Source organism: Peromyscus californicus, unplaced genomic scaffold (assembly GCF_007827085.1).
Source record: "Peromyscus californicus insignis strain IS unplaced genomic scaffold, ASM782708v3 Scaffold_8__1_contigs__length_139910024, whole genome shotgun sequence".
Taxonomy (NCBI): Eukaryota; Metazoa; Chordata; class Mammalia; order Rodentia; family Cricetidae; genus Peromyscus; species Peromyscus californicus.
Window position 1 is genome coordinate 54,659,867 of NW_026294606.1, and position 15,224 is coordinate 54,675,090.

Genomic DNA, 15,224 nt, shown 5'->3' on the forward strand with positions numbered 1-15,224 from the left:
TCTCAGATAATGAGAACTGCGTTAGGGCTGTTTGGCAGCTCTGAGCACACAGGCCATATGAAACACTCGTGACCATACCTGCTATATGGTCAGTACATGAGCCATAAGTGCTGTTACTTCAATCAGGCCAACTGTAACCACTGTCTTTCCCAAAATGTACATTTTGACTATAAAGAAAACCTGCACTTTCTGATATTATGAATTATTTTAAAGATAAGAGAACTCAAAATTAATTCTTATCTAGTACTATGAATTTCTGAAAGGCTAGAACTATAATTTTTTTTGGTTTTTCAAGACAGGGTTTCTCTGTGTAGTTTTGGTGCCTGTCCTGGATCTTGCTCTGTAGACCAGGCTGGCCTCGAACTCACAGAGATCCACCTGGCTGTGCCTCCTGAGTGCTGGGATTAAAGGCATGTGCCACAACCGTCTGGGCTAGAACTATAATTTTTTGTTTGTTTGTTTTGAGACAAGGTCTCAGGTAGCCCATGCTGGTCTCAAACTTATGATGTAGCCAGGGATGACCCTGGACTCCTGATCCTCCCGCCTCTGCTTCACCAGTGCTGGGATGATAGGCATGTGCCACCATGTATGCCTCTGGAACAATACTTACAATTCATCAGTTTATAATTTAAGTGTACAAGACAGATGTTGACCAAATATACAAGAAAAATGGCAGGTGTTCTTAGCCTGCTTCTGTTACTTATTTCAACAATTAAGCATGTGCACACGATGTTCAACAAAGAGAGGCATGTGGATCTGATTACAATAAGAACTTCCCAACAGCTGGATGTGGTGGGAGTTGCCTGTTATCCCAACACTTAGGAGGCAGAGGCAGGAAGGCTGAGAAGCAAGCTTGGGTGTGTATTCTAGGACAAATCAATCAAAGCGTGTATGGGGAGGTGGGTACATATAGGACACAGAGAAATCATAGGTCAAATGATCACATTCCTTGTCCCAAACAATGCCAATTCTTATGAGAAAGCTATCCTTCAAAACAGGTAACAGTGTGACCCTCGGTAATTAAGTAGAGTACAACAGAAAATACACAGCCAAGTATAGCTTGCTAGAGTGTGGGGGAAATAGAAATCAATAATTCATTCTATATACATATATTACTGTAATAAATAAGTACCGAATTTGCATTATAATCTCAAAAACAGAATTTAAGGCATGTAAGCACGTGTATTTCTTATTACATATACACACATATATATACATAATCTATTAACAGAAACTGACTTATATACATTGTGATCTTAACTTTACCATTTTCAAAAACTTGACATTTTTCAATATTTTGAAATCTAACTACCAACTTATAGACTAAAGATTCTCTAATTTTCTTACCTTAAAATACTGCTCTACTTTTTCTTGTAAAAATTTTGGATTTTCCTTAAGGCACTGCCTAAATTTAGTCAACTGATTTCCCATCTGCAGGAGTTCCACAGGGTCCCCATCATGATTCCAGCAAGAAGCTATATACTACAACAAAGAAATATAAACATAAAGTGCAGTGTTAGAACCTCAGAAAAACTAGGCTACCCCAGGTAAACATCAAAGGCATGACAGTCTATTATGATACCAAGGTCTACTTAAAAACACCATGGATGAGGGGTGGGGATATAGTTCAGTTTGTATAGCATTTGTCTAGTATGTCCAAAGCCCTGTGTTCAATCCCTAATATCCTTCATCCCCAAGACATAACTGCTTTTAACATAGTTTAAAGTCTATTAATTCTATTTTGCTTATGATATATAACATATTAGCTATATAAATAAATCCATTTCATATAAAAATGTAATATTCTCAAGCAGTCAATTAAGAGGCTGGGGAGACAGCTTAGTTGGTAAAGTGCTTGCTTTGCAAGCACATGTGATTGATCTCCAGAACCCCCATTAACAAGAAAGAAGCCAAGCATGGTGATACATGTTGGGTAGGCAGAGACAGGTGGGTCCCTGTTGCTCACTGTCTAGCCAGAATCACCTACTTGGTGAGAGGCCAGTGAGAGTCCCAGTCTTAAAGATATGGTGGACAGTAGTTGAGGAGCAACATTTGATATTGCCCCCCTGGTTTGCACATAGACATCCAGATACACACACACACACACACACACACACACACACACACACACACACACACACCTTCATACACACATAGACTTGCATACTTAATAATACTCACAGGCAAATAAAAGAGAACAAAACTAACAGCCAACTAAACAAGCTAATCAAAAACTAATAAAAAGATCTGGCAAGTGGTAAAGAGAGCTACTGCTCTTGCAGAGGACCCATGTTCAGTTTCCAGGGGATCCAATACTGTCTTCTGGTCTCCAGTGGCTCCTGCATGCACACAGTGCACATAAATTCTCATAGGCATTCACTCATACACATACATTAAAAAAAAACCTTTAAAAAGAAAGAAAAACTAAATCATAAGTATATTTATAAGTGACTTGAAACTAAATCATAAGTATATTTGTATTTGATTCAGGATAGTAGAAGTTTCAAAGCTCAAATGAAAATCACTTGTCAATGTTAATCAATCTATTCATTGCTGTCAAGAACCACAGTTCTGGTGAGCACCATGGTGCATGCCTATAACCCTGGCATTCAGGATGCCGAGAGAACTGGGCTTGGGGCTGCATGGCAGGACCTTGTTTCAAATACAAATAAAAATTATAAAAACAAGTTCAAAAAAAGAATAAAACAACATACCAATAAAAAAATAAACTCAGAGAGAATTACTAGTTATAAAACCAAAATCAAAACAAAAGGGAAAGCAGCTGTAGCAATGATTGCATACCGACGTCAGGGCCAGGCCAAAGCTGGTAGACTGATGCTTCATCTGGATTTCGATTTTGTGAAGCAAAGCTTCAATCCGATCATCTTCAAATCCTTTCCTAAAAAACAAGTGAGATGCTGTGAAAAGAGAGGTCACATGGTGGCAGAGGGAATACGGAAACAATTAAATAAGTGACATATAAGGAGGGACTATATGGGGAAGGAAGGAGCAAGGGGTGGGACATAAAGATGGGAAAGACAAATAAGAACAAATCATACACCACACACACACACACACACATATGCACATATGAAAATGTCACACTACCCATTACTTTGTATGCTAAAAAAAATCCAGAATAAAAATCAAATATATAAACAACTAAATTGAACCAACACATGTCACACATTACATGGAGAGGAGGTTGTCAATGGCGGTAGTGGAGATGGCTCAGTCTCCTTCCCACAGAACACTCATGAAGGAAGGACAGAAGCAGGTCATCATGACCCTCGCACATACTCAATAACTTCTTCAATTGTCCTGTCAACGAGCTCTCGGACTGTCTTGACATCGTTCTCTCCAATCCCTTGGAGGCCAACACTGAAGTAAGCCTCCCTCGTGTAGCCATTATATCTAGAATACAAAAGCAAACAATGCCTCAGCAGCCAAGCACTTTCCTTTGTGATGTACTTTACTGATATATCAGGACTAAAGACTCTAACTCACGATCCCATCGAAGAATGCATTAAAGCAATGTACTAAAGTAATGGTCTCAGACACTTGCTTCTAGTGGCTAGTCAAATGTACAATCATAACCTTTTAAATATTTCTAAAAGTCAGTACTACTTAAGATTCTGTGTTATGGTAAAACAATCCTAGAAACAGTGAACTGCTGAGCTTTACAACACCTTAGTGTTTTAAGGAATACTTAACAATAGGAATTTTAAAGCACAATGTAAGTGGTATTGATGTAGAACACCAATAAATCCAGGCCTTGGAACACAGACAGGTCTGGAGTGCTAGCTACCCGAGAGGCTGAGGCAGGAAGACTGAAAATGCAAGGCTACCTGGGCAAATCAGTCAATCAATCAAACAGGCCAATCAATCAAATCAACTAAATCAGTCACATCAACTTCCATCAAACCAATCAATTCAGCCACGTGCCAACTATACCAAACCCTATCCATATCAATAAGTCAAACCCATGAACCAATCAAGTCGATCAAATCCAACCAAAGAAATACAACTTACCCAACATCAGGAGAAAAGCCTGTGCCGAGTCCAGATTCAATCAGCGCTTTGTAAAAGGGGGAATTGGGCCCCGCAATCAGGAGAGAAGACAGAAGGTTCAACGTGAAGGCTTCAAAAGTGTCAGTGATACTTCACGGGGGGAGGGAGAATAAGTGAGGGTCAGTAAGAGGAGAACGCAAAGGAACATTCCTGGTGGTTATACATATGTTCTGTTTTAAAATGTGTGTATAAACATGTTTATGCGTGTTTGTAGTTGCACACATACACACGACAGTCAACTTCATTCGTCAATCCTCGGGTGCCATCCAGCTTACTTTTGGAGACAGCCTCTCTTACTTTTACTAGAAGTTCCTGATTCTGCTAGGCTGGCTGGACAGTGAGCCCCGAGGATCTGTCTATCTTCACTCACTGCCAAAAGCACTGAGATTACAAGTTTGTGTCACCACGCCCAGCTTTAAGGTTCTGGGACTGAACTCAGGTCCTCATGGCTACGTAATAAGCACTTTCCTGACAGAGCCCTCTCTATAGCCCTAAGAGCTTTTAAAGTCATTCAAAACCACTCTTAAATTAGCACCTGCGCCGGGCGGTGGTGGCGCATGCCTTTAATCCCAGCACTCGGGAGGCAGAGCCAGGCGGATCTCTGTGAGTTCGAGGCCAGCCTGGGCTACCAAGTGAGTTCCAGGAAAGGCGCAAAGCTACACAGAGAAACCCTGTCTCGAAAAACCAAAAAAAAAAAAAAAAAAAAAAAAAAAAAAAAAAAAATTAGCACCTGCATCTCTAATCAAGCCTAATTTCAACTAGAAATTCTTGAATTTTTACTTTATTTTAATAATTACATGGGATGCACGGGGGGCGGGGGGGGGGGGGCTCAGAATCAGAAAATTTAGTTACACATCAAATGCTACCAAAAGATGGTCTACCCTGTCTTTTGACATACTGTAGGTTCAGCAATGGGACCATGTCAGCACCATAAGAGACTGTGAAGTTATGAGCAGCAGCCAGAGCTTGGGTGGGTAGAGGAGCCCTGTCCTTCCTTTCTGAAATGCTCTTCAGGGCATGAATTTGATGCTGCTCTTCAGTAAATCTCTAGTTTTGTTTATGGCATATTCTCCTGAGGACAACATTCACAGGATACTTATACCTGGAGTGAACCAAGAACCCCCCAAAAGCTAAACCATTAAAAGCAGTCCCTTTTTTGGGAAGTGCTTAATATTAATGAATCAATTAACATTAATATATACTAAGTAGGGAAGGGAATGTGGGTCAATTGGTAGAGTACTTTCCTAGCATGCATGAAACCCTAGGTTCATGTCCCAGCATTGCATTAAAAACCAGGCGTGGCGGCACATACTTATTATCACAGCATTTGAGGCAGAAGCAGGAAAAGCTGAAGTTCAAGGTCATTCTTGGCTATATAGCCAGTACCAAGCCAGAGTGAAGTGCAGAGACCCTGTGTGAATATGTGTGCATATACAATAAGAACATTATTTTTCCCTGACTAGATGGCAGAATTGATTTTCCCAACTCAGCATCTGATATTATTAAAAACTTGACATTTGTTCTCTAGTCTTAAAACTTGCTGGCTTCCTGAACCCTCCTACATGTCCATTAAATTACTCCCGAGTGGTGAATTATCTACCCTTCTAATCTGCCTATTTTCTTACTGTCTGCCAGCATCAATTTTACAACACATACTTACTCTGGTAAGAGGAAGCTAACGCTGACAGTAGTTTGTTTAGAGGCATCCGTAGCTAATGAGTCTGGGCCACACGTTATATGGAATTCTCTCTGCAAAATGATGTGATACTTTAGGCAGGCACTGAGCATGAACCAACCAGAGATGATCTGGACATGTCAAATCCTTTGCAGTAACCATTGTCTCAGTCTTGAAAAGCTCGGAAACACTGCACACCCCAGGACAACTTCTCAAAATATTAGTACTACACTGTCCAAGTCTGTGTTTCAATCCATTTAACAGGCAGGATAAAACCGCTGACAACAGCTGGATAGGGCACTCACAGGCTTGTCCCAGTGCTGCTGGGCTGGCACCGCTGTACTCTGCTCCATTTTCTGAAATTTACTCAGGGCTTCTTCTTGAATTTGTTTCAGGTGCTGTTCTAGCTGAAAACTGCCATAAGTGAAGAACCTAAGAATTCCAGGAAACACAGCAGCTTATTTGCTTGAAATGGGAAGGAATCAACATGGAAGGACTTTGTATGAGACAGAGGGTACAAGGTATAGACTAGTTAATCTCCCCATGATCCTTAACTGCATTTAAGGATGTTTTTTGTTTTGAGGCAGTCTAACTACACATAGCAAACAGGAGGACTTGGTTAAATGCAACAAAAATTCTTTAATTTTATTTTGAACCTGCTATAAAGGCATTGCAAAAACCAAATGAGTTCCAATGACATACAATGTATACCAGAATGTATCTAAGATTGGCAGCCCCAAATAAAGAACTTCATAGAATTCAACTTTAGGCTATAATTACCAGACTGCATGTTTTTAATATAATGTTATGTAATCATCAGGGGAAAAGGCTACAAATGCCAGAGGCAATCTTTCTTTTCCATTAAAAGCTATCATTTAAAGTACAATTATTAGCCTGGTACATGCCTTTAATCCCAGCACTTAGTAGGCAGAAGCATGTGGATCTCTGTGAGTTTGAGGCCACCTGATCTACATAGTGAATTTCAGGCCAGCCAAAGCTACACAGTGAGACCCTGTCTCAAAAAAACAAAACAAACCAACCAAACAAACATTGTAGACAAAAGTACATACAACAACTAACCAAGCAAAAAAACTAACAGCAATAAAAATAAAGTTCAATTATTACCATTCACCATTTATTCCCCATTTACAGAATACTTCAGTCTGTCATGGGGAACCTTAGTCCACTCGTGGACATCACCATTCATAAACTATATGTAATAAGGTGTAACACAGACCAGGATGGGGAATTGGGACTCCAAGAGGTGACTCTAATGATAGTTTGTAACCACTAAACACTGCCAACTGAGTGTTACGGCTATAGCTATTTACAGTGATGCCCCAGTAGGATCCAGAGGTGAACTAAAGTAACATGATTTTACCCAGTTATGAATCTGTTCAGTAAACACTTCTTCCTTCAATGAGAAGCCACATCACTTAATATAAGAACTGTAGGAATGTAAGCACGTCAACTATTGGTCCACCATCAAATCTCTACACCAACACTACCTGGCATTGCTTGGGTGATAGTGAGTAGCATGGAACTGTTTCAGCTGCTCCCACGTGAGCTCTGGGATGCACAGTGGGTCCCCACCAGAGACCACAGAGTATGTGTGGTCAGGAAGAAGCTTGTTCTGAAGGTGCTGGGAGAATATCCTCTCATTGTCTGTCTTGAAATTGAAAAGAAGTAAGTTAACGAAAATATTTGTAAATCAAATGCCACCCAAGAGCCACAGGGGTTCAGTTTAACTTGGCGTTCAAGTTATTCATAATCTGTAAACCCTAAGACTGGCTCTCTTAGAAGCACAGTTTGAAGTCAGAGAGAAGGGCATGGTGAGGTAAGGAAGAAGGAAAGAACTGCTTGGTCCACAAACTATATAGACACAAGGATGTTACTACCATGGAGTGTCATGAACAAAATGATACCAACTGGAGTATAAAAGATAACCAATTTGCTATTAAAAGAGGCCACAGAATCAGAGATTGTCCTGGTATATAAAACTATCCTGTGTGTTTCTGAATGAGTGGGCCAGGCCAAGGGCAGGCTTTCACATTCCAGGTCCTGTATAATGAAACCTGCCCTTTCACCATCGAAGGGTTCTACTCTCAGTACTGACAATTTAAGGAGTTAGGTGAGAATATTAAATAACCACAGGTCTCCTACATTCCATGTGCACACACATTTCAAAATTTTACAAAGGTGGGTGGAGGGGGAGAGGTGGTGGCTCAGTGGTTAACAAACTTGGTGGTGGCGCACGCCTTTAATCCCAGCACTCGGAAGGCAGAGGCAGGTGGATCTCAGCCTGGGCTACAGAGTGAGAGCCAGGAAAGGTGCAAAGCTACACAGAGAAACCCTGTCTGGTGCAAACGTATGATGACACAAGTTTAAATCCCCAGAATACACATAAAGCTGTACACGCTAGCAACCCTATGTAAACACAGCACTCCCATAGCAAGATGGGAGATGGACAAAGGACAATGTGCAGAAGTTCATGGGCCAGACTGCCTGGTGTGAAAAATGAGAGAACCCTCCTCAAACACAGTGGAAGGCAAGCACCATCACCTTATGCTGTCCTCTGCTCTCCACAGGCACCGTGGCATGCCAGAGCCTGCACTCACAGATGAACATGCTCCATTTAGACACATACTTTTTTTTTTTTTTTTGGTTTTTTGAGACAGGGTTTCTCTGTGTAGCTTTGCGCCTTTCCTGGAACTCGCTTTGGAGACCAGGCTGGCCTCGAACTCACAGAGATCCGCCTGGCCCTGCCTCCCGAGTGCTGGGATTAAAGGCATGCGCCACCACCGCCCGGCTACGTTTTTTTACAACGATAATTTTAATACAGTAGAAGTGAGGAAGAGCACTTACAAACGCCCCTTTCATCTCATTAAAGACGACTCCTTTAAAGATCAAGGGGGTCTGAGGGTCACTTGGATTCTCATGTTCTAGTCGCCATCCTTCCTGCCTAAATAAACAGTAAATGGATAAATAAAAGATGGTAGTGAGCAGACTACTAACGCCCGCACCAAATAACTGATCATTACACACCAGAAGTCCAGTTCCCTCAAGCATGGGAAGAAAGTTGCATCCAAATACACTGAGAGGAGATTCTGAAAATCTTTGGGATTTTGTGTGGAGAACGGATACATCGTATAATCGCTGGCTGGGGAGAAAAGAAGAGTGAGATTTAAAAATATACGAAATGCTTTGAGAAACTCATGACTTTGAAGTCTCACTTCTTGACATCCTTCAGTATTTAACTCCCATGGAAACAGAAGGGGTAGCCCTGCACTTGGCATTTCCGCTCAGCTCGTCACGCTGAGCCTTAACCTTTCCAAACCCCAATGTCTTCTCTGAACAGACACTCACACCAGCTCTCCAGTGACCTTCCCTGTGCTCTGATTTGATTGACTGCTTGACTTGGTTGCTCCACTGGCTTAATTGATAAGACTGATTGACTGTTTTAATTCAAGCAATACAGACATTAATCAAACATTGTACATGCTATAGGGATATCCCCAAATTTGTTCTGAACTTTATCAGAAAAACTCCCATACCATTATCCTAAAACTCCAGTTTTCACTTACTTACTTGCTAATTGTGTGTGTTCATACATGTCTGTGTATATGTTTGTGTGCTTGGGTGCATGTAGACATGTGCTTGTGTGACCGTGGAGGCCTGAGGTTGATGTTGATACTTCTATCAATCACCCTCCGCCTTAGATTTTGACACAGGGTCTTACACTGAACCCAGAGCTCACCAATTCAGCTCCACTCTCCTGCATTAGGATCGTGGGTACACACCACTATGCCTGGCAATAGGTGCTAGAGTCCTGAACTTGGGTCCTCGTCCTCATGCTTTGCGGCAAGCACTTTATCAACCAAGCCATCTCCCCAGCCCCTAGTACTCCCATTTTTATTATCGAACCAAGATGTAGCTTTCCTAAAATAATTGAGTTTCTAACATCTTTCACCTAGTCCAGGGACTGATAAAAATTATTCTACTATATTAAGTCCTCTTTTGCTTTTGGAAAATAACTTAAATTCACTCACTTATATCTGAGAGACCAAACATGGTTTTGATTCAGGATGTCAGTCTTACCTGTGAAGGCATTCATAAACGTGGACAGTGACCTGTTGAGCATTTTGAAGAAAGGATCTCTGCATGGATACTTCTGAGAACCGCAGAGGACGGTATGCTCAAGAACATGGGGGACTCCAGTGCTGTCCATCGGGGTTGTGCGGAACTGTACACTGAGGGAAAGGACAGATGACAAACAGGTGACAAGGGTTAGCCTAACATTCTGTAGCAGAATTCCTGAGCCTGTGACCACCCTGCATCATTAAAAACAATCACTGTCATATCTCAGTCTTTCGATAAAATGCTTTCTGACTATAATGTCTGAATCACTGAGTCATGCTGTAAAATTTCAATGTATCTAGATGATAGCATCTTCAGATGAATTCATATAATCTTCCTTTATGGGAGGAGGGGGAGAGGTAGAAATAGATTCTCGCTCTATAGCCCAGTCTGGCCTGGAACTCAGTACATAGCCTCGCCCCACCTAGACCTTACAGCAATCCTCCTGCTTCTGCCTCCCTAGTACTAAGTTTACTGGTGAGCCACCATGCCCAGGAAGGCACACTTTCTCCTCTCATTTCAGGATGTATGGTAGATGTGTTGGACAGAGACATTCACGGACATGGTCTCAAAAGGACCCCACACCTGAATAAGTTATTTTTGTCTTCCCTCGCCAGGTGCAGGTATCTGGCTCCCGTGTTGTCATGGCTGAGCTTTACTGCTGTCAGGAACAGTTCAGGGACAGGAGTGACCTGGGGAGAGAAGGACAGTGTGAGCACACTCACGAGGCATGGCTGCCGTCAACACACCAGGAGAGCCAGCGTCTTTTCTCGTGTGTGTGTGTGTGTGTGTGTGTGTGTGTGTGTGTGCACGCACGAGTGTGTGGAGGTCAGAGGACAACCTCTGGTGGCATTCCTTAGGAGCAGTCCATCTTGGTTTTTGATACAAATTCTCACTGGCCTGGAACTTGCTGAGTAAGCTAGACTTAGTGGCCAGTGAACATCAGGCATCCAGCTGTCTCTACCTCTTCTGTTAGGGGACTACAGGTGCATGGCACCATCCCTGGTTTTCTGTTTTAACATGGATTCTAGGGATTCAATTTAGGTCCTCTTGTAAGTATTCCACCAACTAAGTTATTTCCCCTGGCCAAGACTTAGGCTAGGAAGCTAGCATTTTAGACCTGGTGTAGACAGACCATCTTATTAAAATCCCTGATCTCACAACCAAGGAAATTAAGACTCGATTAGAGGCCAATGAGAAGGCATGTTGCTTCTGGTCCTAATTACTTATTCTTTATCAATCATTTTCCAAGCATGTTACATAGGAAGTACACATTGCCATCCATCCCCTCATTTACTCATTTACAGAGAAACACAGCTGAGGCTCAGTTAATGACCACTGAGCCAAGGTCCACCTTCTGTCCATGTCCTTTCTACTGAACTATGTCATGAATGCCTGCCATACAAATGAATGACTCCCCACTCCTCAGGAAGGGAGCAGCAGCAGAGAGATGGAGGAATGACCTCTTCCTCAAGTGAGTCTCTAGAGTCCTTGATATAAACTGCAGGATTCTGGGGGCTGGAGAGACAGGTAAGTCAATAAAGTGCTTGCTGAGAGAACATGTGGACCTAAGTTTGATCCCCAGCATCCACAAAAAGCCAGATGCACAAAAGAATATGTCTGTAATCCCAGTACCAAGGAGGCAGAGACAGGAAGATTCCCAAAGTTCACTAGCCCGCCAGTCAGTCTAACACAATCAGCAAACTCCACATTCAGTGACAGAGCCTGTCTCAAGGCTGTGATGTAATGCAGCTGGCAGGGGATCTGCCATGGATGAAGGCCTGAGTTCCATTCCCAGCACCCTAGGAAACAGAGCATGGGAGCATACACATGCAATCCCAGCTCCTGGGAGATAGAGGCAGGAGGGTAAGAGAAGCTGAAGGCTGTCCTTGGCTACACTGCACATTTGAGGCCAGCCAGGATGACATGAAAACCTGCCTAAAAAAAGTAAAAGTATGATTGAGGAAGATACCCCTGAGGAAGACCTCTGGCACCCATAGGGACACATTGTGTGTGTGTGTGTGTGTGTGTGTGTGTGTGTGTGTGTGTGTGTGTGTGTCACATGCATGCATACACACATGCCACACACACACACTGTGTCCTGTCACACATTCATATCAGCTGGTTTTCTTCCTTTCAATCACAAGCCATACATACTATGGTAACTATGCCATTATCATTCTCTTTTCTCAGACGATAACCTGTTCACTTCTCTACAGGAAGTTCCCATCAAAACCACAGTTAGAACCAAGTCTCCTGAGTCTAACTTAGGGGCCCAGGTATACAAATGACATGGATAAAGCAGGCTCTTGATACTTGTGCAATTGTAGCTGGTTTTGTGTTCCTGAATTCACTCAGATAGATGATCAATGTACTTAAAACCAGGAGATAATGTTGTGCCTGCTTAACAACAGCTTTCAGGGAAGTTGTTTTCAAGCAGGAATTACCATTACCTCCACACTTCTCTTTGAACGCACCATTCTGAACAAGGTCTTCATTGCCAGCAACTTGTAAATTCCTCTGCATGGCCTTTCAGGGAGCTCACAATGCTCTCACCCCATTTTTGTGACTCATCACTCCAAGACCTATCCTGGAACTAATGCTCCAGTTTCACTGGCCTTGCTTATTTCTACCACTTATCAAATTCTGCCCTTTGCTGCAGCCGCATGAGGCTTTCTAGTTTACAGGTTCTGCCTTATTATATTTGTTAAACACAAGGACAGTACAAAGTCTGTGACCAAAAACTTGACCTGTGAGATTTCCTTTCATATATGTATCTGTGTATTTAAGATATCTATATCTATATCTATATCTGAGACAGAGTATTCCAGGCTGTCCATGAACTTGCTAAATATCCAAAAATGACCCTGAACTCCTGATCCTCCTGTCTCCACCTTTCATTTATAGGCATATACCACCAAACAAGGTTTCATATGGTGCTAGGGATGAAACTTAGGGCTTCCTGAATCCTAGACAGGCATTCTATCAACTGAGCTACATCCCCAGCTCAAATGTCTCAATAATTACATTTAAATAAAAAAGTAATATGAAGGCTTTAACCTAAACCTACAAAATAAAGACAAGAAAAGGAACCAACAAAACCCATTTTTAATGTAAATCAAGTAAATACTGGTGTACTATATCTTCTTTGTAATTCCAAGACAAACTAGCTAAAAAGGGTTGTATGCAAGTTTAGAGGCAACTATACTTGATGACAGAATGTGAATGAGGGGACATAGGGAACAGCAAACATCATCTGTACTGATCACAGTGAACGATCAGGCTTGGGTACAGAAATTTCAGTGGGTTTGACTACAAAAGCCCTACTTTGGTGTGTGTGGGGGGTCATTTTCTAATGATTGAGGCTTTGAAGGGTACAATTAAGGCCTGGCCATCATTTCATGTGTAAGCCATCTGGAGCACCTGCTGTGAGTCAGGAAGCTTGCCAGATCCTGGAAAGGTAAGGATTAAAAACTGCAGTCTCTACTCTCAAGAGATCTCAACTGCCAGCAGAAGCTGAATGTGTACCAACCTTGATTCATAAAGAACATGGCAAGACAGATGGGTGAGTACCTGGTTTACGGTGAATCCATGGATCTTTTCGCCCACTTTATACTGAAGAGCTCGCTGGCAGGCTTGATCACTCTTCTCCCTCCATACTTTGTGATGTACCCTGCTGAGTTTAAAGAAAGTTCTCAAATTTAGTGAATTTCCTGGAAAGTTGTTTGGTTAAATACCTTAGTGACATATGTAAATAACCCCATAGTATAAAGTAAACTAATTAAAGAGAACTTGCATCCTGCATCTTCCAAGATCTTGGACATTTCAAAAGACTAGTTTCTAGTTATGCTCTTTCTGTTTTGACCTTGAATAGAAACAAAAGCACAAAAACTTTAAAAAAGACAGTACACTGGTATCATGTGAGCAGGTAAACTTATTAGAGGAATGTACAAAGATAATAAAAAGAAAAAAAGCAAATAAACTCTTAAGTCTGGGGGGGCATAACTACCCAAAACAGATAGAGTTACAATCTTGTCAGGGCAATCTTGCCAAGTAATGATGACATCATTTAGAGCAGTTATTTTCTCAAACTGTATGTTTATGAAGTTTTCTGTATTAAGGTCTCAGAAGTATCCCTTATAAACGTTATATGGACAGAAGGAAAAGAAAACAACAACACAAACAAACCCCAAGCCCCACCAATTCAGTCATTGGCAGTATGAGGAAGAGATGTTAAATTCAACTGGTTTTCCTCTCCGACAGAAAGTTCTAGATTATGGGTAGAAATTTTAAGCAACTGTTGATCATCAGGACAGGATCTGCATGACAACACTGACGGATAAAAGGCTAGGACGGTTTACTCATTTCTATTCTGGTAGCTGCATACACTAATAAAATCGCTGCTATCAAGTTCAAACACTCTTAAAGCCCACACCCCCACAGAAACCCACACCCCCATGTTTCCTCACCTAGACTAAGAGGAGTTTGGCCCCACTATAAAATAAGGGTTTGGATTAGCATGAAAGTCAAACACTTTTTAAAAGCATCTTTACTTTTCCATAAATCGAGTCGCTACAAAATGTTCGACTCCAGGAGGCACAACTTTACAAAAACAGTAGCTTGTCTTGGAGGCCTAAAGGACTCTGCCTCGTAACAAAAATGAGATGGGCACAAATCTATTAATGAGAGCCATAAACTGCCTCTTTTATTACACAGTTAAAATCCACATCAAAGTCCATCTTTACTTCAAACAGCCTTGGTAACCCACACTCAGGACCACCCACTCGCTCTGGGACCACAAAAAGTCCAAGAAGGGAAAGTGGGTCAGGACAGTGCCCTGGACCTGGCACCCCTTTGGAGCACCGGTGTCACCCCAACTCTGGCAGCTGGGGCATCAGCTTCTTGGGGAGAGCGTGCTGTGCCACGCGCAGAAAATAAAAGAACTGCTTTACAGGCTCCGATGGAGCCCAGGAGAGGGTTTGGGGGTACGTGAGGCACCCGCAAGAAATTTTGGGAAGCCAGAGCCCCAGAGAGGGCTGTCACCCGTGCCCAGGGATGGCAGAGACCCGGAAGTCTCTCGTACCGGTCCCGCCCCTGCCCGTCCGCTGTTGCCACCCGCGGTGTCTCACCCGCAGCTCAGTCGCTGTACAGCGCACAGTCCCGGACGACCGCTGAAGCGCCACATGGCAAGTGACCAACATGGGGTCAGTGTGGGGACTGCCTTTAACCTGACGCACGGCGCGGGGCGGGGAGCGACCTCGACACTCTCATTGGACAGGCGGAGTGGAGACGTCCTCTGCAATAGGCTGGAGGGGAGGAAGGCGGTTCCATGGGGCGGAGT

At 42.5% G+C, this 15,224-nt stretch overlaps 1 protein-coding gene across 2 annotated transcripts in view; it reads right to left on the reverse strand.

Annotated features, from left to right (window-relative positions):
* Pitrm1 (pitrilysin metallopeptidase 1) overlaps positions 1–15,144 on the reverse strand; it is a 31,630-nt gene extending 16,486 nt beyond the window's left edge. Inside the window, exons 1-13 of one of the 2 annotated variants that reach the window (XM_052729339.1) lie at positions 15,013–15,144; positions 13,457–13,559; positions 10,469–10,575; positions 9,845–9,996; positions 8,792–8,906; positions 8,612–8,708; positions 7,255–7,415; positions 6,052–6,178; positions 5,732–5,820; positions 4,033–4,161; positions 3,301–3,414; positions 2,803–2,899; positions 1,348–1,482 (exon numbers count right to left, since the gene is read on the reverse strand). In XM_052729339.1, the coding sequence (XP_052585299.1) occupies positions 1,348–1,482; positions 2,803–2,899; positions 3,301–3,414; positions 4,033–4,161; positions 5,732–5,820; positions 6,052–6,178; positions 7,255–7,415; positions 8,612–8,708; positions 8,792–8,906; positions 9,845–9,996; positions 10,469–10,575; positions 13,457–13,559; positions 15,013–15,068 (1,482 nt within the window). In that variant the 5' untranslated portion in view covers positions 15,069–15,144. The remainder of the gene's footprint in view (positions 1–1,347; positions 1,483–2,802; positions 2,900–3,300; positions 3,415–4,032; positions 4,162–5,731; positions 5,821–6,051; positions 6,179–7,254; positions 7,416–8,611; positions 8,709–8,791; positions 8,907–9,844; positions 9,997–10,468; positions 10,576–13,456; positions 13,560–15,012) is intronic. The other variant, XM_052729340.1, reaches the window with a different exon arrangement.
* Positions 15,145–15,224: the final 80 nt, after the last annotated feature.